We start from the raw sequence: 23,590 nt of genomic DNA on the forward strand, positions 1-23,590 counted from the left end.
TGCTCTTCCCTTCATCAGTTCCTAAAGTCAACACGGGCAGATCCGATGCTCACACCAAGGAGGATTCCCACGTTCTGGAAGCACTGGTGGCCCCTGCAGCTCCGGGGATCCTATTCTTCCCATGCCTCCCAATCCTACCACCTTTCTGTTGCTATCCATCTGAGATCCGCCCCTCTCTGCTCATCCTCTTACCACTGTCATCCCCAGAGAGACTCAGATAAAGGGTCCAATGTTTTGTTTGTTTGTTTGAGATGGAGTCTCGCTCTGTTGGCCAGGCTGGAGTGTAGTGGTGCGATCTTGGCTCACTGCAACCCCTGCCCCCTGGGTTCAAGCAATTCTCCTGTCACAGCTTCCCGAGTAGCTGGGACTACAGGTGCCCACCACCATGCCTGGCTAATTTTTTTTTTTTGTATTTTTAGTAGAGATGGGGTTTCACCACGTTAGCCAGTATGGTCTCGATCTCCTGACCTCATGATCCACCTGCCACAGCCTCCCAAAGTGTTGGGATTACAGGTGTGAGCCACTGCGCCTGGTCGGTCCAGTGTTTTTTAAAGTGAGTACAGGATTCAGCCTCTGTTGAGGGTGGAAGGCTGACCCTCCACCTTATCTCCACCACCCACCAAAATGCCAAGACCTTTACACAGATACCTTCCATACCTCATGACTCATGCTTCACCATGACTGGCACCTCCAAACCCTGGAAGTTCTCCCCAACCCCCAGACCAAATGACACCACCAGTCGGGGATGCAGAACTCACCTTGCACAGGTGTCTGGTAGACCTCACAGTATTCTGCCAGCCTCTGTGCCTCAGGGTCCTGGCCACACAGTGAGCTGTCCATGGCATCATGCAGGTTGAACTGGGGGGTAGGGTAAGCACAGTAGCATTCCCAGCCCCTGATAATGGCCAAGGGGAACTCCTGCCAGGAAAAGATAAGAAGAAAAGCATATTGAGTAAATTTGAGGGTCTTGCTTTCCAGAGCTCAGGAATGGGATGAACATGAATGATGTGCTGCCAGCTGCATAGAATCCACAGGAATGACCACCATCCTTCCACCACTATGCTTTGTTGAGACAAAGCTCAACAAGACATGAGCTTCAAGTAGCTCAAGTCACCCTTGTTCTTATAAGCACAGCCCTACTTGTGGTCACTTGACAGGTGAACAGTATGAGCAGCAATATTACTGAGGGGTGAGTGACGGGCAGAAAGCAGGGGGCAGAGGCTGGAACCATGCTTTTGAAATTCCAAGGCAATTTTCAGGAGTGCCAGGGGTAGAAAAGGCACTCTGGGCAGCGGCATCCACATGAATGGAGGTCTGCATGGGACAGAGCGAGACGGATCAGCGACCACAGGGCAGCCCTGGGGCTCCACATGTCACACCACTAATGAACAAAACTCAAGCCATGAGAGACGACTGGAATTCCCTCTGGCCCTCCTTGGCCAGCCACCTCCCTGGAAAGAGACCAAAACCAACTCTCATGCCAGATGTCCCACTGCAGGGTGGAGAGAGTCCCATATAGTGATCTTCCCAAAGATGGAAGGGGTGGAGAAGAGCGGACTTTGTTCCCTCCCAAGATCCTCAGCCCAAGAGGGCCTTTTGAAAATGGAGGTGGGGGCTCTGTCAGGGGTAGGAGAGAGGAGGAGTCTCACTCTGTGGGTCAACTCAGTTCCCAGCAGTCTCTTAAGAGACTGGGTCCTTGTTCTCCTGTGGGGAGGCTGCACCACGCATTGGAGACAGCTGGCAGCTGGCATCCCGAAGACTTGAGCATGAATTCTAGCTTACTTGCTAGGTACCCTTGAGCAAGGTACCTACCTTCTTTGAATTTCATCACTGAAAAAAAGTAATACAATCCACCTTGTATGTTTTATGGTGAGGGCTAAATCAGATGGGTCCAAAGCGCCCTAGCACTGGGCCTGGCATGCAATATCTCCACAGAGGAAGAGATCGTTCTCGACCTCCTTAACCCTTTAGGCATCAGCTGTGGCTTCTCAAAAATGCACCCACCCACCTCTCCCACATGTATTTTCTGAGTCCTCACTCAGTCCCAGGCACTAGCCCCCCCAACTTTTTTTTTTTTTGAGACAGAGTCTCATTCTGTTACCCTGTTTGGAGTGCAGTGGCACAATCTCAGCTCACTGCAACCTCTGCCTCCCAGGTTCAAGCGATTCTCCTGCCTCAGCCTCCTGAGTAGCTGGGAATACAGGCACATGCCACCAGATCTGGCTTTTTGCATTTTTAGTCGAGATGGGGTTTCACCATGTTAGCCAGGCTGGTCTCGATCTCCTGATCTCATGATCCACCTGTCTCAGCCTCCCAGAGTGCTGGGATTACAGGAGTGAGCCACCACGCCCAGCCCCACTAGCCCTTTTCATCTCTTCTCTCTCTGCATCCTACAGTCGGGAGATGCCAGGACTTTAGGAGTGAAGAGAAATGAGAGAGTAATCTGTGAGTGTGTGTGCCAGGGAGGGAGGCAGAGGGCAGAGAAAACTTCTCACTGCTAGGGAAAACGCTGCACAAACCTTTTTATTTTTTGCCTACAGCAAAAAATCTCGTAAATAAATAAGGAAAAGAAAATCAATAGCATTTTTTGAGCATGGCTAGGTAAAGCTGAGGATTTGGGCACTCATAAAAGACAACAGACTGTGTCCCATGCAAGCGAAGATGACACAGCGCCCAGGGCATTGGCGGGAGGTTGGGTATCTTTGAAGGGAGTCAAGGGAAATGCTGCTGGATGTTGTCCTAGACTGACTGTCACGAAGCACAGATTGCATACTCTCCTAGGTGCCAAGTAGCCCCTAGGAAAGCCTCTCCCTACTCACCTCGTCCTTCTTTAAGTCAAGGAGGCCACTACACTGTGTGTGAGTGCACGACAGGCCATCCAACCTCACTGGTATCTCCAACTAGACCCATCCTCACGGGCCCCTACACCACTCTTCCATGGAAAGCGAGAGCTGAGGCCTGACCCTCAATCACAACACAGCTGGCTTTCCCAGAAGCAAGTTTCCCCAGTGATGTGAATTTGTGAAGAGCCACTTCAAGGACTGCCACCTCCAGCCTCTACAGCTTTATCTATTGTCTATCACAAAACCCTCATCCCGCCTCATCCCACACCAACACCTTCATCACAGGGAGCAGCAAAAACAAGCAGCCTGGGTGTCCGCAGCACACGGCAATCTATGTCTCAGGCACCTCTGTCCATGCTGGTTGCTATGGGCTGAACTGTGTCCCCCAAATTCATATGCTGAAGTCCTAATCCCAGGGCCTTAGAATGTGACCTTATTTGGATATAGGGTCTTTTTTTTTCTTTTCTTTTTGAGACAGAGTCTTAATCTGTCTCCCAGGCTGGAGTCCAGTGGCGTGATCTGGGCTCACAGCAACCTCTGTTTCCCCAGCTCAAGCAATTCTCCTGCCTTAGCCTCCCAAGTAGCTGGAACCACAGGCGCATACCACCACGCCTGGCTAATTTTTGTATTTTCAGTAGAGACAGGGTTTCACCATGTTGGCCAAGCTGGTCTCGAACTCCTGACCTCAGGTGATCCACCTGCCTCAGCCTCCCAAAGTGCTGGGATTACAGCGATAATTAAGTTCCAATGAGGTCATCAGAGTAGGCCCTAATCCAATAGGGCAAGAGTCCTTACAAGAAGAGGAGGTTAGGGCACAGCCAACACACAGACCAAGGGACGACCATGCAAGGTCACAGTAAGAAGGCTGCCATCTGCACGCCAAGGGGAGAGGCCTTGGAAGAAACCAACCCTGTTGAGACCTTGATCTCAGACTTTCAGCTTCCAGACTGAGAAAATAAACGTCTGTTGTTTACACTGCCCAGTCTGTGGTTACTCTGTCATAGCAGCCAAGCTGGTGAATGCAGTGACTTCCTTGCTGTTCCCTGACTACTCCACTCACGATCCCACCTTAGTACCTTTGCATTTGCTGTTCCCACTGCCGGGAATGCCCTTCCCCCAGATACCCTTATAGCTCTCTCCCTCACTTTCTTCAAGTTGCCTTCTCTTTGGGGCCTTCCCTGGCCACCCCCTTTTCAAGTTGCAAATTCCTCCCACCATCACCAACACATCCTATTATTCCCTCACCATGCTTTCCAGTTGTGTGTAATAACCTATCTGATGACATGCTCTGATCTCAGGTGTGCCATTCAGTCAAGACGTGCAGCCCATCCACGAAACCAGAGGCCCCTCTCCACATTCCCAGTCATCCTTCCCTCCCCAGAGCAAACACTTTTCAGATTTCTATCACCACAGATTAGTTTTATCTATACTAGAATCACCCAGCACATATTTTTGTGTGCCTGGCTTCTTTCATTCAGAAAAATATTTGTCAAATCCATCCATGTTGTTATCTGTGTCTGTGGATCACTCCTTTTCATTGCTGTGTAATATTTCGTCCATGGATGCCTGGTGTGTTGATTCATCCACACCTGTGGATGGATGTCTGGGCTGTTCCCAGTTTGTAGCTATTGTGAATAATGCTTCTCTGAACATTTTTGTGCAAGCCTTTTAGTCCATGAATGTTTGCATTTCACATGGGCAAACACCTATGATTCCTACTTCATTATTCTCCATGGTATAGATCACCATACAGCATATTTATCACCATACAGCACTTTACTTATTCTGGTTTGTTGTCTGTCTCTGTCCACAAGAACATAAGCAGGGTTGTCATGTTTTTTGTGTGCTTTGTTGTATTCTCAGAATCTAGAAAAGTGCCTTGCATAGGGCAGATGCTCAATAAATGTTTGATGAATGAATGAATGAATGAGTGAATGAATGAATGAACAAATAAATGTCCTTTCCAAATCCCAACTGCACCACAAGCTGCTGGAAACTAACTTGGGTCTGATTTTTCTGCTGGATATCATTGGGTTGTTTGCACCACAGGCATGAGGGAGAAGAAAGCCCACTATCTCTGAGCAAATCCTTCCCACATCAGAAAGTCTGGGGGACGGTGGGGGGGCTCTGCTTTGCTGGGATTCCTGTTCAGAGGGGAAAAAAATCACCAGCCTGGTAAATCTACTCAAGGCATGCTGGCTCTGTCTCCCTCCCCAGCAGTAACAGCACAGATGACGTTGATGCCTCACAATCTTATATCCCAGGGCTGGAGAATGGGCTGCCCCCAGCAGTGACCCGAACATTTTTGATTCCTTGAGTGGATTAAACTGTCAAGTTTCCGGGTGTTTGCAGAGCGACGGGAGAGCTGCAGACAGTAATGCAGTTTTATTTACAACATCACCGCTTCAGCAACATCACTGAATTCTGAAAACACAGAACAATTTTCAGCCCCTTGGGGATTCCTAGGATGTGATTTCCATAAAAATTAAATATTGATGAATCTTATCTCTCTGCCAACTTCCCTGCCCCCCCCACCCTATCCTATGCTTCAATGAGAGAGAGAGAGAGGGTGCTTCAGTGAGAGAAACAAGAGGAAAAACGGATCCAAGAATACAAGGCAGAAAAAGAAAGTGAGAAGATAGATTTGGGAGTGTTTCAATCAGACAGGTAAGGGGTTAAAGAAAGAGCTGGCTCAGCCTGTGTGTGAGGGCAGAAAGGATACACATCCTCATCCTGATCCTGCATCTACAGCCTGAGCCTGGTTTGGTCTGTACCCAGGGCTGGTGCTGGGCTGGGCTGAGGTATGGGTGGGCATTCAGCCTAGAGCTGGGTCATGACTCAGCAAGGGCAGGGTTCTGGGGGGGCGGGGATCCACATGTGGAGGTTTGGTCTGTGGCCGCTGGGTCAAGATGTTAACATTCCTCCAGGTAAGGCCCCAGGCCTCAAGCAAGACCCCTCTAACAAACCGGCCCCTCTCGGCATCATCTCTTCCATCTTCACTCCCCCTTGAACACTTTTCTCAGGATCTCCAGGATTACACAGAATGACAGAGATTGCAGAGATCACAGAAGGTGAAACTGAGGCTCAGAGGTAGGCTGTGAACAGCCCAAGATGTCCAGCCTGCCAGGTGAATGGGAAAAGGAGCCAGACTTCTGGACTCTGAGTGCAGGGCCCTGTCACTCAACACAGCTCAACTCCCGGGAGGCAAACACATGAACACACTGGATTTCCAGTGAAATCTGCAAACCAGTGGGGAGGTTAGCTCTGCCTGTCTGTTGCCTCCAGAGCAGTTCCCTTCACTCCAGAGGCAGATCTGGATATTCAAGGTACAAAAAGGAAAGAAGATGCCCACAAAGGTGACTTCAGGGACTGGGGACAAAGGGGGCAGGCTTTTGCTTTCAGGCATATGCCAGGTTGACTGAAAACTTTTCCTTTAAAATAGAAAAGTCTCTCACATGGTGGGAGACAGAGCAAGAGATGGGGGGCAGGTGCCAGGCTCTTATAAACAATCAGCTCTCCATGAACCAAGAGCAAGAACTCCCTCATTCATAACTAATAAGCCATTCATAAGGCATCCTTCCCTAAGATCTAACCCCTCCCACCAGGCCCCACCTCCACCAGGCCCCACCTCCTCCACCTCTTTCCTTTTATAAAAGGAAAGAAGATGCCCACAGAGGTGACTTCAGGGATTAGGGACAAATGGGGCAGACTTTTGCTTTCAGGCATATGCCAGGTTGTCTGAAAACTTCTCAGGCACATGCCAGGTTGACAGAAAACTTGCAGAACCGTGAGCCAAATAAACCTCTTTTCTTTATGAATTAGCCTCAGTGATGCTGTAACTGAGAATGGGGACTTGTGATTTGGAGAGGCAGACACTTGGAGTGGAAACAACCCAAAGCTTTTCATCAGGAACTGCGAGCTTTGAATAGCATTCACGGAGCTGTTCACGGTGAACAACTGGGCATCTCTGAGCCTTGGCTTTATCATCCGTAAAAGGGGCAGTTTAATGACTCAGGGCTCTCATGTAGTTGGGATGTTTGTCCCCTCCAAATTTCATCTTGAAATGTTACCCCCAGTGTTGGAGGTGGGGCCTGGTGGGAGGGGTTAGATCATAGGGATGGATGCCTTATGAATGGCTTAGCACCATTCCCTTCGTAATGAATGAGGGAGTTCTTGGTCTTAGTTCTTGGAGAGCTGGTTGTTTATGAGAGCCTAGTACCTCCTCCCCACCTCTAGCTCTGTCTCTCACCATGCGATACGCTGGCTCCCTCTTCACCTTCTACCATGACTGCAAGCTCCCTGAGGCCTCACCAGAAGCAGATGCTGGTACCATACTTATACAACTTGCAGAACCATGAGACAAATAAACCTCTTTTCTTCATAAATTACTCAGCCTTGGGTATTCCTTTACAGCAATGCAAATGGACTAACACAGGCTCTGGAGTCTACAGGTGTGAGGTGAAATTTAGCTAAATTGAGTCTTGGTTCCTCCATCCATATGGGGGATCTGGGGATTGAAATACTCTTGAACTGCCTTTCAGAGAATAGATACTCAGTAAACATGGATGGGCTGAGTCCAGGGGAGGCAAATGTGTGGGGGCAGAGGCAGGGGCTTCCCATCACCCCCACAGCATCTACTTTTCTCCATGTAAAGAGTGGACTCACTAGTCTCCTCCATGTGCTGTAGCACACACTCTCAACAGAGGCTGCAGTACCCGCTCTATGAATGAGAACAGGTCAAGTATGATTGTTTGCTGCTCTAGGGAACCCTATGGGATGCCTCCAGGGGCAGATGGCTCCCTGAAGACTTGAGCCCCAGAGAGCAGACCTACTTAACCTACCAACCCACCCCAGACAACACCCTCCCTGTCAAAGCCAAATGAACATCCTTCAGACAGAAGAGTCTGCGAAACACAGTATGACACAGAACTGCCCAACCATTGGGAACCTGAGGTGCCTGGCTTTCCACTGGATTGGGAAAGGACTGGCTCTTCATCCCAGGCAGTTCCTCAAACATCCCCCACACACTGGAAGAACTGGGGGATGCTCAATAATCATGATGATCATAAGCATAGCTGGGAACACTCGCTACTCCAGACATACCCCAAAACATAAATCACAAAACCGTTCGTGTCCACAAAGTCACTGAATCCTCATCACAGTCTGGGGAGGCACTTTCATCTCCACCAATCCCATTTAGCAGACGAGAAGACTAAGGCTCCATGTTATGTAATCTGGCCAGGCTCACAAAATGAGAAAATGGCAGAGTAGGGCTATGAACCCAAGTTATGAACCCAGAGTAGGGCTATGAACCCATGACTCTAAAGCCCTGTTAGCAGCTTCAGAAGGATGAGGCCAGGAGACACACTTCCCAAAATGTATAAAAAGCCTTAAAAGGGCTCATATAAAATGTACCTATCCTTTGCCCCAGCAATTCCTTCTCTGCTAAAATAGCCCAATGAAATACTTATCAGCACTTTGGGAGGCTGAGGTAGGTGGATCATGATGTCAAGAGATTGAAACCATCCTAGCCAACATGGTGAAACCCCGTCTCTACTAAAAATACAAAAAATTAGCTGAGTGTAGTGGTGCACGCCTGTAATCCCAGCTACACAGGAGGCTGAGCTAGGAGAATTGCTTGAACCTGGGAGATGGAGGTTGTAGTGAGCCAAGATGGCGCCACTGCACTCCAGCCCGGCAACAGAGCAAGATTCCATCTAAAAGAAAACAACAACAACAAAAAAAAACCACTTATAAATGTACTCAAAGGTTTATTTTCAAGGATGTTTGTGGCAGTATTGTTTATAATAGCAAAAGGAAAAAGAAAAAAAGAAAGGAAATGGCCTAAATGTCCCTCAGGAAAGGACAGATTGCCAATGAGCCATAAGGCACAGCACAGTGAAAGAAAATGCTCATAACAAATTAAATGAGAAAAAGGAACAAATGTGAGAAGGAATGAGTCAATGTTTATAAAACAAATTAGGTCTCGATACACCTAGAACAAAAGGCCAAAAGGATGCTCAGTGTTATTAGTTGTTACAGGTGTGTTCTATTTTTATTTCTGCACTCGCAAATTTTCCACATTCTCTAAAACAGATGTGTGTTAACCCCCTAAAAAAATAAGTGTTTTTAGAAATACACCCAGAGTCCAGTATCAACAAGTTGGCCACAGACTTTTTATAAGCAATTCAAAGCATAGGCAATAGCTTTTGGAAGGATGACGGCATTTTGGCCAAGAGAAAATTCTTACTGTCAAGGATCACAAAACCCAGACTGTTACAGACCCAACCCTTGGCAAAGACATGATCTTGGGTGCCCCATGGAGATTGTAGGCTACCTTGGATAGACCCCATCTATCAGGAACCAAGTGGAATTTGCAAGAGTAGCTGCCCAGCTGAGAACAAACAGGTTCCATATGAATGCATACTTTTCCATTTGAAAGGTGGCTGAGTTAGCACCACCACCATGAAATGGCCAAACAAACAAATAAAAAACTTAGAAAAAATGTCAATAGGAAAACATGCAGGTGATTAATGCATAAAGAACTCAGACACCCAAAAAAGGCTAAAAGAGGGAAAAAAGAAAGGGCAACACCTCTCTTCCTCCTCTCCCTGCAATTCCTTTATCAGTAGAATCACTAACAGCTGCTGGGAGAACAAACCTCACATCACAAGGCATAATCACTGGTGGAGTGTCACACGTTAGTAACCTATTTGCAGATGGTGTTAGATTTCACTCATCAGCCTCCTTCCGGAGCACGCCCACAAATGGTCTATCTACTTGAGCACAAATATCAGGCGACAAAACTAATTACCCCAGATCTGAATTGGTAGCAATGCAAATACCAAAGCTGCCCCCCTGATCATTCTCAACCTTGCATTTAAACAAAGGAGCCAACAGGATCCTGAAGGCTGCTGAGAATGAGCAGGTCTCTTTCCATCTCCAATACGATCACAGGAAATTAGACAAGATCGTTTTACAGGCTTTAAAAACATGTTACATTGGTCAAGTCCCTCTTGCTGGCAGAGAGTCAGATCATTAAGATGCTGATATTGCCTGAAATGTTCTTTCTCTGTCAAACTACACTCCTGGAGCTCCCCAAATCCATTTTCACTAACCAGGAAAAAACAGTAGACTGGGATTACAGGCGTGGGCCACTGTGCCCGGCCGAGTGCACCCAGTTTCTAATGGCCAGCATTTGTATATCAAGGCTTGCCAGCCTGGCCCTTTAAGCCACCTTTTCGGTTAGAAAAGAGAGGCTTTGGGGGTTGTTTCTTATTACAGGAAAATTTCTGCCGAGAACCTTACTCTCTGCCTAAAATAATTTCTTAATAACTCCTGTATCACAAGGCCCTCTGCAAGTTGTGCCCCCTGACCTTTCCCAGCACCCCAAGTAACCCTGCACGCCAGGCCACCTGCACTGCTTTCCCACCGCCTGGTTCCTGCTCAGCAGCTGCCTCTTTTTGCAACGCATTCTTCAGTCCCCTCAGCCACCTGCTGATACTGCCCTGCATCCCCCAGCTCCAGCCCTTCCCAAAAGTTGCAACCATCTTTCTTTCTCAGCCTCCTTCCAAGCCTTCTTCACCCCCTTCAGGCCCTGCACTTACTCTGCCACCAGTGAGAGTCACCTGCCCATGGCTGTACCCACCGGGTCAGCATTTGTGTTTTGCCAAGTCCCACTGAGTGTGTTCTGCTGCCAAGACCCACTTTAAACTCTTAAGCTGGAAATGACGACTCTGTCCTCACAGCTGCAAAACGTTGCAGCGCTAAACAATGGGACTCAGGAAACAGCCCCATCCGACAAGGCAGAGGCGGCCTGGATAAGGATCAGGTGTCCAGCACAGATTCCAGTACTGTGACTGCCGAGGACAGAGGCTGTTTCTGGGAAACCTGGATGACCTTTCCATGTCGTTCTGACCCAAACAATTGACAGCTGCTCTGGCCAGAGCAGAGAAGGGAAATTGTCCTTGAAATGCATTGTTGGGGGAGATGGACAAGGTGCTAAGGTGTAATGGCACAAGATACCAAGTGCCTGCTGGTGTCTTCTGGCACATTCTCCAATGTGAAATTGCAGCAATCTGGATTTATGCCAGTAAATATGAAGAAAGGCTGAAAATACGAGCTGAAGAGTTTTCAGTCTTTAAATTCTTGTCTGTAATCACAAAGGAGAACTCTCTGGGCCAGCCGGGCATGGTGGCTCATGCTTGTAATCCCAGCACTTTGGGAGGCCAAGGAGGGCAGATCAGCCCAGGAGTTCGAGACCAGTCTGGGCAACTTGGCGAGACCCCCGTCTCTGCAAAAAATACACAAAAAAATTAGCTGGGCACAGTAGTGTGTGCCTGTAGTTGCAGCTACTCAGGATGCCAAGGTGGGAGGATCACCTGAGCCCAGGAGGCGGAGGCTACAGTGAGCTATGATTGCAGCACTGCACTCTAGCCTGGCGTCAGAGCAGAAATCTGTCTCAGAAATAAATAAATAAATAAAATAACTCTCTGGGTCCTAATGAGGTACCTAGGTACCCAAAGAGGAAGGAGCCCCAGAAAATTGTGGCATCTGCCTAAAATGCTGCTTTGAACACCCCCACTATACACACAAAATAAGGGTCGTGAGGGTGGCTTGCTTCCCCCTCACACGTCATTGATAAGGGTGTAAAATGAATACAACCCTTGCCAAGGACAACTTGGCAAAGCTACCAAAATGATAAAGACACTCAGTTTTTGACCCAGCATCTCCAAGGCATATTTTTCTTACAGATTCACTCAAAGTGATCCACGTACATACACAGGTAGTTACTGCTGCATTGTTTGCAAAGGCAGAAGACTGGAAATAGACTAAATGCTTCACAGTAGGCAACTGGTTAAATATATTATAGGACATCCGGATAATGGGAGAAAAGAATGAGGAAGCACCTTCTGTAGCGACGTGAGACAATCTCCAGGGCAGGCTGTCCAGTGAAGAGTTCAGTGTGGAAGGGCCTGTGCAGCGCCTTCCCAGCTGTGGGGTTGGTTACAGAATGGGTGAAGATGCAATTGCTTGAATATTCAGTCCCTCCGAAGCAGACACAAGAAGAGACCCAAGAAGCCAGGACAATCGACTGCCTCCAAGCAAGGAAACTCACGGAGTGAGAGGAAGACTTCCCTGTGATGTCCTTCGGTGTTTTCACTGTGTTCCATGTGAGCATGTTCCCATTCAATCCGAAACACTAAGGGCTCACGGCCACAATGGCTACCCTTTCTTTCCCTCCTCTTCCTTCTCGTCTTCTCTGTCTCTTCCCTTCTCCATAACGCCAAGAGACAGCAGTGTGTAAAAGCACGGGCTGTGTGTGGCGTCAGGAGCAGGGGCTGCAAAGCTGGCCACTCTGTGCCTGCGTGTGAAGCCTCACGGTTCTGCACACCTGCCCTGCCTCTTGCAGCAAGCAGGGATCTGAATATCTCCCCTTGGGAGCTACTGGGAGAATTAAAGCATCAAGATAGCCCCCCACCGGAAGGCTTCTAGTGTCATGCCCAGTGCATAGCAGGACTATCCAAGCTGGTTGCTCAAGGGATGCCTGCCTTCAGCCCGGTCTGAACCACAGAGTTCCTTTGATTCCAACGAGAGGGCCTCTCAAGGGAACCGCTCTGAGCTGCAGGTGTGAGGGAAGCCCTGGGAGGGTGGCTCTTTCTCTTGAGTGCACAAGTAGGGCCGGCAGCTGAGCAGGCATCCTTGCTGCCTCTACCCATCGCTCTGATCCCATGAGGAGGAGAGAGGATGGGGAGGTCCCCAGGCCAGATGTCTGCAAATCAATAAACTGCCTTTTTGGCTCACTTCATAGTGTCATAGTGTCACGGGTGCCCTGACGCCCAACACATCCTTGGCAGTGGCTTCCAAAATGCTGGTGACACAGGAGAGCCACTTCAAAGGATGCACTTGGCCAAGAAGAAATCACCTGTGAAAGGCTTTGTTCTCCAGCCCCCTCCAAGGGAAGCGTCCCCAGAGTGCAGAGGAACATGGGAAGCAGGGAGAGCAGGAGTCGGGGGTGCAGCAGAGGATGGATGTGCTGCTCCGGCAGGTCCCATTACATCTGCTCTTATTGAAGCCCACCCCTGCACCCTTCAACTCCCAGCAGACTACGGAGCTACCCGAGTTTGAATCCTGACCCCACCACTTACTGGCTGTGTGACCTCAGGCACACTGCTCAAACTCCCTGCCTCAGTTTCCTCACCTGGAAAACACAGATAATCATAGTACCTATGCTGTAGGGTTGTTAAAAGGATTAAAAGAGTTAACACATAAAGCACCTCTGGAACAATACCTGGCACGGAATGAGTGATCAATGAACGGCAGCTTCTACTGATTGTCATCATCATCATCCTGGCCAAGGGCATCCTCTCGCCTTAGCCCTCCTCTTGCCTTAGCCCTGGTCTATTACATCACAAGTACCAAAGCCACACATTGAGGGCACTGCAACCCCAGCACATGTGGAACAGGAGCCCCAAGCCTCCTGCCACTGAGGGCTGTTTCTAGAGCCACAGCGTCCACCCCAATCTGGAGGCTGCTGGACTCCAGCCCAAGATCTCAATGCTCTTTGGACACAGTCTGCTGGGTCTCCCCAGGCTTGCCTCACACCTTCCCGGCCCTGCTTTTTGCAAGCCTCCCTCTGGCCTTGACCAACTTTCCACACCCCAGAGCTAGCATGCAATGCAGGGTCAGCGGCCTTTGGTTTCTGGCCTGCCCCTGCATGGGGTCACGCTCTACTCCTCAGCTCAGGCTGAACCAAAGGTGCAAATGTGGTTACAGCCCCTGTCGTGAGATTCACGGCTCAACACTGTCAGCACCAATAACAGAAAATCCATCAGCTATCCCCAAGTCCTGAGCCAGCATCTTCTGGCTTCCAAACCAAGTCAATTTAACATCTGACACTTGTGCCAAGAGTTCGCATCCAGAAAGGCACTCTCCTTTCGGCTTTATAAGCTTTGCCGACAATTCCCCTCCCAGCCTCACAAGGCGGATGGAGGCGAAGGGCTCCCTGCCGGTACCCTCTGTGACACACGAGGTATGCCTGCCTCCCTCCCACGCCCCCATCCTCTGCTCCCATCTGGACTGCCACAGTGGACACCCGCAGCCCAGCACAGGTGCCCCTCTCTCTTGGGACTACCACAAACACTTAAAGGAAAGGGTTGCGAAATTAACACTTAGTCTTACTTTCTGGGAACAAAAGCCCGAGCAAGTCTCCACGGTCACATTGGCCTGTATCAGGGAGCTGGGGAAGGCGTGTGTGATGTTCTCTGGCAGTCGGAAGCACCCGCGGTAGGTGGCGGTCCGCCCTGCGGGGAAAGAGAGGGGGTTCTGGTAAGAGATGGTGCCCAGTTGTTGGTGCCTGTCACCAGAAAAAATGCTGGCTTTAGGTCCTGAGACAGGTATAAATAAACCCAGGAGGCACAGATTTCAAATCAGGGAGGAAAAACTGCCCTGGGTGGGGTGTGTGGTCACGCTGAGCTCCTGAGAGAAACCAGGCATCAGGACCTTGGCGACCTCAGGTCACCTATAAGAGACCACTTGGCTGAAACTGCAGCGCTCAGCTCTTGTTTCTGCCAGTTCTCCATAACGGCATCCTTCCTTCCTGCCTGCCTGCCTTCAGTCCTTCCTTCTTGCTCCCTCACTTCCTTCAACAAATTTGGATGGTGCATTTACTAGGTGCCAGATTCCTTCCACAGCTGGTGATCTGAGAGGCCGATATTGAGAAACATCTGATGTCCTCCCAGAAGATGCATAAGAAGAAAAGCAGACACGGAAATCTGAAACTCAGCCATGTCCACTCTTGCTGTGCCACTGGAGTCATAGCACCACTCTGCTTCTTTGCAAAGTTTGCCTCTCTCTGATCTTGAACTCCCACTCAATTTCTAGAAACACTCCTTAAACCCATGTCACAAAGACTCCTCCTGCCAAGCCTCCTGCTGCTCTCTAGAACCTCCAGGTGGAAAAGCCCAGGGCCCTCGCTGGCTTTCTTGGAGCTGAACAAACTTTCTGGCATGTTCTTGCACCAACTGCTTGTATTTCTTCCAGATGCATCAGTTTCTCTAGATGGCATCCTGATTCTTACCCCATGCCCCTTTCCACACAAGGTCCCCAGGGCTCAGCATCTTCCCTCGCTCTCTAGCTGCCACAACACTCGGAGCAAGCAGAAACCCTCTCACCTGCCAGAATCTGCCAAGCAGGACCAAAGCCTGGATCTGGAAGCCCATCTCAACTGACCACAGCACCTGTGGTCCACGTGTCAGGGCACGACCCACTAGGGCATAGACACCAGCCTAGTGGTATCTAGGTGACTATGTTGTCAACATCAGGGCTTAGGGTCTTAAGTGCCTAGGTTCAAGTCCTTGCACTGCCAGTAACTAGCTGTGTAACTCTGCCATGTCACGGGCTCTGAGACTCTCAATTTCATCACCTACATACAGTGTAGCTCCTAGGGTTGTCATGAGGAGCAATACCCACACATATCCCCTGATGGGGCTGCAACTCCCCACTACCATGTGTCTGCCCTGGCTTTCGGTGTCAAGGTCGAGGGTGGTGGCAGACGCTGAGCTCACAAAACTCTTTCCTCTTCTTTGGCATGACTGGACCCCCAAAGAACAAACATTTCAATGGACTGGGCACCGGTCCTCAGCCAGTTCCGTGTGGGTAGGACAAACAATGGGGAGAGTCATCAGGGCAGGCAGCATCCAGGGAGAGGGGAGGGATCAAGCTTCCAGCGAGCCCCAGCCCACAGGGAGGACAGCAGGGGGCCACAAGGCCTCTAGAACACAGCTCTTTGGTAAGGAGGCTACATCCTGGGTTATCACTGTGTTCTCCACACCCAGCCCTGATCCTGACACACAGCAGGCACCCACTACGTGCTGAATGAATGAATAAACCAAACTAGATAAAGCAGGAAGGAAGGCACTGCGTATACTGCAACAGGTGAGCGATTCATGAGCTGCTCAAGAAGGAAGCGTTGGCTGTCTCTAGACTTCACTGATGCGCCTCTCAGGACACATCACCTGGTGCAGTCTATTCTCAGGACACAGGTTGTCATCTGGTGCAGCCTATTCTCCCTCACTCCCCAGGTGAGAGCCTAAGGGCCATTTGGGGCAGAATGATGCCTCCAAGGCAAGGACATTGATGACTTGCTCAGAACCCACTCAGATTCCAACCTGGTGAGCACATTCGTGGGTCTTCCTCTTTGTGAATGCTCCTTGCTGGCAGAAGCTGCAGCTCACAGTGGTGGCTACCTGGTTACCTCTTGACAGAGATCCTGTCAGCTCATCCCCTCAAGAAGGGAGCAGGAAGGCAAGGGTACCTCACAGGGTCCTCCGCAGCCTGCCCAAAAGGGCAGCTAGGACACCATCTTCACGGCCAACCATGACAGCAAGTCCAGCCAACTCAGGATCTCGGGCTGGCTTGAATGATGGGACCGTCTGTCTCTTAATCCACGGGCAACCTGAAGCAAAACAACTGCCTCTCAGAATCAATTACCGAGCAGGCAGATGGGACTGGGAGGGCAGCCCAGAGTCCACATATAGGATTGGTCCTACTTGGGGGCAGGAATGTTGTCTGAAACCAGAGAAATAAAAGCTCCAAGAAGCCAGCATGGAGCAGTTTGGTCCTTAGGAAGTCCATTTGGATGTCCAGGTGACAGGACAGGACTCTGCCCATGTGCCGTGGCAAAACCCTGTGCCAGATCAGGGCCTGGCAGGGAAGGTGTTGATGAGAAAACTGCTGAGTTAATGGTGTCACTAGTGAACCCATAAGCTAAACAGTGTGTTGTCAGTTTCTCTGCACCTGTCCCCATTCCCCGATCTGGACCCCTGGGATCCCAGACACATCCTGTCTGAATGTAAGATGCACCTAAGAAGCCCTAGTCAGCTGGGGCCAAACCCAGAACAGCTCTCCACAGCACTGTGACCCCACAGATAGTGGCCAGCCAGAGTAGTCTTTAGGCTCACCCACGGTTCTCAGGGCTGGGCTTCTGTGCTCACTGCTAGGAGAGCCCTCCCAGAGCCCCTGTGAAGCCTTAGCTTTGGTCCTATACCTCTTTACCTGGGCTCTGTCCCTTTCTTGAACTGATCTGTCAGTTCTCCTGGAGCCCCATTACTAGGGCATGACCAGAGGCGGTCGTGTCCATGAGCCAGTGAGCCTGGATGCTGGGCTGTGCTTCTGTCTCCATCACTGCCTCCCTACCCTTGCCAGTGGTGGGGTTGGTCTCTCAGGCTCTGACTCCTTCCCAACCTGCCTCTCCCAACCATGAAAAGAATGGCCCCCAGCATGTGCAACAGCGCACAACCCTGTTATTTTATAAAGGAGCCTTCTGTGATGAGAGGAAGTGGGTTTGCGCTCATCATCTTGCAGTGAGGACACGCCAGAGTTTCTAACTCCTCCTGTGAGCGGGCCCCTTCAGGCCCCTATCTATCTGATAGTCCTTTGCACTGACATTCCTGGGAGTCCAGTCTTGCTGCCTGACGTGTCAGCTTGGTTGATTGTTTCTGCCTGAGTTCTACCACCTTGAACTGCAAGCTGAGCACTCAGTGAGAATTCACCGCTGGGCACCCCTACGCCTGGGCTGGTAGCACAGCTCTCAAGGGGACAGTGCATTTGCCTCCACCAGGCCCTCCAGATGGCCCAGAGCCAAGTTTTACATTGAAACTTTCAGGCAGATCATATAAACTGGAACCCCCAAATGCAGACAAATGCAGGCCTGTGCTTATAAATTCTTAAGAAGATTTTTGTCTTCACCTGAAGCTCAGGTCAGAACAGACAAGTTTTGTTCTAGCTCTCTGAACGCGTGGGTGATTTTTTTTTTTTTAATCTAAACTTTCACTGATTAACATTTCAGTGAAATTGAATCCCACTGTATACAGAAGTTTCAATCCAATTCCTTTCCCTGCGAAGCCCGAGGCCTCCTTCCTCATCCTGCTTGGACATTCAGACTGAAATAGAGTGGCCACCCAGCCCAGCAACTTCCCTCCACTGAGCCTCAGGGCCACACAGCATATTTCCAACTCTCTCCACCTTGGGTTTTTGTTGTTTCTTCATTTCTGGATCCAAGGGATTGCCTTACTTTCCTGCTAGTTCAGCTATGCATTTAAAACAATGCTTGTTAAGTCTTATGCAGCATTTCTAGGTGCTTTATAAATTTATAAAATTCTAAGGAATTTTCCGATTATCTGGCCCACATCATTGCTAGAATGCTAGGTCTCCCAGCTGGGAGCAGTGGTTCACATCTGTAATCCCAGAACTTTGGGAGGCCAAGACAGGTGGATCACTTGAGGTCAGGAGTTCAAGACCAGCCTAGCCAACACGGTGAATCCTCGTCTCGACTAAAAATACAAAAAAAATTAGCTTGGTATGGCAGCATGCACCTGTAATCCCAGCTCCTCTGGAGGCTGAGGCAGGAGAATCGCTTGAACCCAAGAGGTAGAGGTTGCAGTGAGATGAGATTGTACCACTGCACTCCAGCCTGAGTGACAGAGTGAGATTCCATCTCAAAAGAAAGGAAAGGAAAGGAAGAAAGAAAAGGAAAAGAAAAGAAAAGAAATCTAGGTCTCCCTCTGCAGTTTACAAAATAGACTGTGGCTCAGAGAGGGGCAGTGAGCTGCTGGAGGCCACATAGTATGGATGAAGCATACCTAGGCCTCCTCATCAGTTTCTCTCTCCTGCAGGGGACAAGCAAAGGTGTGTCTTGGTCACAAACTCAAGTAATTAAGCCTTTGATGGACCTGTCCCCACCCTGTCAGGAGACTGTCCAGTGATGCCAATAGGGAAGAGAGGGCAGAGGCTGGCACAGGTTCTGCCCCAGGTATTTTGGATGAAGGGTGTGGGGGACAGGCAACCAGAGTGAGTGGGACGGACAGAGCTCAGGGAGAGGCTGGCACACTCACGCTTCCTGGAGCCCGGCTGCAGCTCATCCACACGGTACACGGAGAGCCGGTCCACACCACCGCACACAGAGCCCTTCTCGCCTTTGCACTCATGGTTACACTCCTCCAGCCGGACGCTCATTGCTGGTAGCCGGTTCCCACAGTAGCACTCCACCCCGGCCTCCAAGCCAGCGTAGACATAGGACCTGCAGGGAGACAGGGCCTGGGTAAGTCCAGACATTGGCCCAGAGCTAGGGCTGGGGTATAAACTGCAGACTGTCTTAGCTTTATCTAGAATGTAAAGTATGTTTAAGTAAGAACCTTGTCTTTTCTTTCTCCATCTGTAAAATGGGGATAACTCATTGCTACCTAACTGACTGTGGAGAGGATTTATGTGGGTCAAGCAATGGCAACTGGGTCTGGAGTCGGGATACAGACTGGACTTGAAGCTGAGTTTGGACTTGAAGCCAGACTCAAGGGCCATCTGGCTAAGTTCAGGGAACAGTCTTTCCTTTGTGATAAACGAATGGAACCGGCCCCTCTTGCCAGCCCTGAGCTCTGCCCTGCAGGGTACCATGGTTACAGGTTATAATGGATCTACATCTGTGGTGTGCCCGTAAACTGGTTCTCAGTATGGGACAGGGAGAGCTCTGGTTTGTAATGTTTGCCAATTTCTGTGGTGTAAACACTCCCACTATAGAAGATTTTAAGCCAAATAGTTTTATAATGGGCTCACAACTCTAAAGATTTAAGTTTAACCTGGTCAGCGGCCATGAGCTAGTCTGAAGTGCCCACCACATGTCACATCTTGTTCTTTTTTTTTTCTTTTGAGATGGAATCTCACTCTGATGCCAGGCTGGAGTGCAGTGGCACAATCTCGGCTCACTGCAACCTCTGCCTCCTGGGTTCAAGCAATTCCCCTGTCTCACCCTCCAGAGTAGTTGGGACTATAGGCGCATACCACCATGCCTGGCTAAATTCTTTTACATTTTTTTTTACTTTAGTAGAAACGGGGTTTCACCATGTTGGCCAGGAGGGTCTCAATTTTCAGACCTTGTGATCCACCCACCTAGGCCTCCCAAAGTGCTGGGATTAGAGGTGTGAGCCACTGCGCCCAGCCAGCACATCCCATCTTGTTACACGTGGGCCCTACTGCACAGTCCCCATCTCCGCAGCCATTTCTCTGCTTACTTTTACCCACTGGTAATACCGTAGGTAAAGAAAGATTGGAAATGGCACCCACAATGCATCACACAGGACTTCAACTGCAGAAAGCAGTCAACACTTTCTAATCGGTGGATCTAGATGTGAAAAGCCTAGATTGAAAATCCAAACACAAGCTTCAAGGCCCCATTTGACCATGTCCCGGTGGTGAGACCCTGAACGTCACTTACCATCTCTGAGTCTCAGTTTCCCAATCTATTAGGAGAATAAAAAGACAATATATCATCCTGTTTCCGCTTCATCTAGACTATAACGTATGTTTACGTAAGTATCCTGTCTTTTCTTTCTCCAGCCTCAGTTTCTCCCTCTGTAAAATGGGGATAACTCATTGCTACCTAGCCGACTGTGGAAAGAATTTACATGACATACATAACAAAGGTGAAAGGAGCCTGTGGGAAAAATAAATGAAGAGTGAAGTCTGATTCTGTTTAACCCACCTCTCTCACATGCACGTGTGCAAGAGCGCGCACACACACACACACACACACACACACGAGTCAATGTGTGAGCCTTTGGGCCTTGACATTAGGGACCATTCCTCTGGCACATGACAAGGGTCTGGCAACTACTGGGTGAACTGGAAGAATCAGAAAAAGTAAACCCTGTTATAAACACAAGATGAAAATACTTTCCCTACCAAAGCTGGAAAGATCCGCCCAGAGAAATCTCAGTTAAAGCCTTTTATCTTATTGTAAAAACATAAGTAAACTGAGGCCCAGGGAAGGAAAAGAACTCACCAAACTCACACGCTGAGTCCCTGCTATGGCTGGACTGGAAGCCATGTCTCCCTGCACCCAGCACCCAGCACCCAGGTCTGCACCCAGCTCCCAGCACCCAGGTCTGCACCCAGCTCCCAGCACCCAGGCTCCCAGCACCCAGGTCATCACCCAGCTCCTAGCACCCAGGTTATCACTCAGCTCCCAGCACCAAGGTCATCACCCAGCACCCAGGTAATCACCCAGCTCCCAGCCCCCAGGCCATCACCCAGCACCCAGCTACCAGCACCCAGGCCATCTGCCAACAAACTTTCTTTCTTCTGGACATCTGGGAGTTGATCAATGAGTTCTAATTATTCTATGATAGCCAACTGGCAGCTGATATGCCTCCTCATTCTGGGACTGTCCCTGGACCTTCCTCCCACTAGAATCAGCAGTCCCCTAGCACTCACCGCTCGGCACATGCATCCTGGCAGTGGGAGACAGTCATCTTTCTCAAGTCATAAAACACAGCCCCCTTCAGAGTCCTCTCGTGGCCATCATCACTGAAGCATCCAATGTAGGTGCCTGCAGGAAGGAAGCATGGCTGAGACCAGAGGCCCAGGAATCATGGGCCCACCCTTAGGAAAAGCCAAGGGAATCTCTCCCTTCCTGGCCAAGGCCACTCTCAGAGAAACCCGTGGGGTGAGTGCTGCATGCAACGTCCCCCTAAGTGCTGAGCCAAGTGGGCATCTGACACCTCCCTCTTGTTTGTTTGCTGCCCATTTTCTCTTAGTTAATGGCCCACTGTCCACCCAGACAGCTCTGCCAGGAGCCTGGCATCCGCCTGACCACTGCCTTCTTCTACTGCCCCATACTCATAAGTCCAGATGGCCGGATGTCCTCTCACCAACTCCACCCCTCCTCGTCCGCCCTGCCCTCCCTGTTCTCAGAGAGGCCTCTCTACCTCTGCAAATGCCCTAAGAGACAGGGTTGTTGCCTCCTTGTGGGCCAGAGAGAAGACATTACTTAGGGCAAGTTTGATTTTCGTGAATTTAAGGAAGATCTTTCAAACGAGGAGAGCTATCTCAAGGTAAAATCTGTCATCTCAAGAGGGAGCAAGTCCCCATCTCTGGAGAGTGCCCGCAGAGTCTGTTAGAGTGGGAGAAAGTGTCCTGTGTGGGAAACAACAGGGCCACGTGACCGCAGAGGTCTCTCCAGGCTGGTCACCTGCACACATCCCTGGAAGGGGACGCCGGGGACCCTCATGCCTCAGTGGCAGTGAGAGGCCACCCATGCACGCGCCAATGGGAGCCTGTCACAGCCCTGCCCTATCACCCTGAGGGAGGGAGACATCGCCCAGAGATGCACAGAGAAGCTCGGAGATGGCAGTCCCAATGCAAATGCGGGTAGGCATGTAAATGTCACGCGCACCAGTGTTTTGAAGAAGCGGCATGGGAATTTGCAAACACGCCGTCACACAGTCCCCAAGCTGTGAACGCACACCCACAATCGCTGTGACGAGATCTGGATCGGGCACCTGTGATAAAGACGACGCACATCTCCCCAGGAACTACTGCGTTCCGCTCATTCCTGTCACCTGGGGAGCACACGGCTGCCTCCAGAGAAATGAGGCTGTCTCTGGAAAGTAATACGCCCAAGACCTCCCAGACGCCTGCCAGCAGCTCCCAAGCAGGTTTTCAGTGAGGAGGAAAGTCCTGATGGTCCACAGGCCTGGGTGCCCCATGAGGACAGGGGAGACCATCATTGTTCCAGCCAAGAACCTGGTCCAGGGCAGCGGCTGGGGTCACCACTGAGTTGCCCGGGGGAGGGAGCCTGCCAACCATCCACTTTTGGGCCCCAGTCGGGGAGTGACTTTTCTGACAGTAAACACCACATTTAATTCCACCTCTGCCCTCATTAAATCACCTCAACTTTCTGAGCCACAGTTTCCTCACCTGTTGAGCAGATACATGTCCACCTGCACCGCCTCCCCTCCCCTTGCTCAAGCTCATCTCTCCTGCCCCCGGGTTTGGGCCTGTCACTGCTCATCCCTCCTACCCACCCTTTGCTTCCTGCTGTCCTCGGGGCTTAGCTCTCTGACCCTGACCGTACCAGCACACAATGGCCTCCCCCTTCTCTGAGTTTTTATATGCTGTGCCTGAAAACCTTGCCCATCATCTAAACCCTTGCCATTAGCTGTTGGAGTAAAAAATGTTTTATACCTGGTCAGGTACAGTGGCTCACGCCTGTAATCCCAGCACTTTGGGAGGCCAAAGTGGGTGGATCACCTGATGTTGGGAGTTCGAGACCAGCCTGGCCAACATGGTAAAACTGGTTTCTATTAAAAATACAAAAATTAGCCAGGCATGGTGGCATGTGCCTATAGTCCCAGCTACTAGGGAGGCTGAGGCAGGAGAATCGCTTGAACCCGGGAGGCAGAGATTACAGTGAGCTGAGATTGCACCACTGCGCTCCAGCCTGGGTGACAGAGTGAGATTCTATCTCAAAAAAAAATTATATATATCTCTATCTTTTATACCTGTGCATCCCATCTCTGCAACATGACTGAAGGCTCCTAGAGGGCAGGAATCACACCTTTACCAGAGCTGGCGACCCCCCGCGGTGACTCACCAGGGATAGGTGCAATGTTGACGCCCACACCTGACTGTGAACAGTGGGTTCCAGCTCCTAAAAACCATACTGACATGCCTGGAGGGTGCAAAGGTAGGAGCAGAGAGCCTAAATATAAAGGCAGGGGCTGGAGAGATGGCTCACGCCTGTAATCCCAGCACTTTGCAAGGCTGAGGCAGGAGGATCAATTGAGGTCAGAAGTTAGAGATCAGCCTGGCTAACATGGTGAAACCCCACCTCTACTAAACTACTAAAAATAAAAATTTAAAAAAATACAAATAATTATCTGGGCATGGTGGTGTGCACCTGTAATCCCAGCTAC

The 23,590-nt window shown here is 50.1% G+C and overlaps 1 protein-coding gene across 3 annotated transcripts in view; it reads right to left on the reverse strand.

Moving 5' to 3' along the window:
- The window catches only part of WSCD1 (WSC domain containing 1), a 53,584-nt gene that overhangs the window by 15,182 nt on the left and 14,812 nt on the right, over positions 1-23,590 (reverse strand). For all 3 annotated transcript variants that reach the window (XM_012460513.2, XM_012460514.2, XM_012460515.2), the window contains exons 3-6: positions 21,108-21,222; positions 18,737-18,921; positions 14,025-14,146; positions 759-918 (exon numbers count right to left, since the gene is read on the reverse strand). In XM_012460513.2, coding sequence (XP_012315936.1) covers positions 759-918; positions 14,025-14,146; positions 18,737-18,921; positions 21,108-21,222 — 582 coding nt within the window. The remainder of the gene's footprint in view (positions 1-758; positions 919-14,024; positions 14,147-18,736; positions 18,922-21,107; positions 21,223-23,590) is intronic.

Source organism: Aotus nancymaae, unplaced genomic scaffold (genome assembly GCF_030222135.1).
Source record: "Aotus nancymaae isolate 86718 unplaced genomic scaffold, 86718_ANA_hifiasm-v0.15.2.pri h1tg000072l, whole genome shotgun sequence".
NCBI classification, from domain to species: Eukaryota; Metazoa; Chordata; class Mammalia; order Primates; family Aotidae; genus Aotus; species Aotus nancymaae.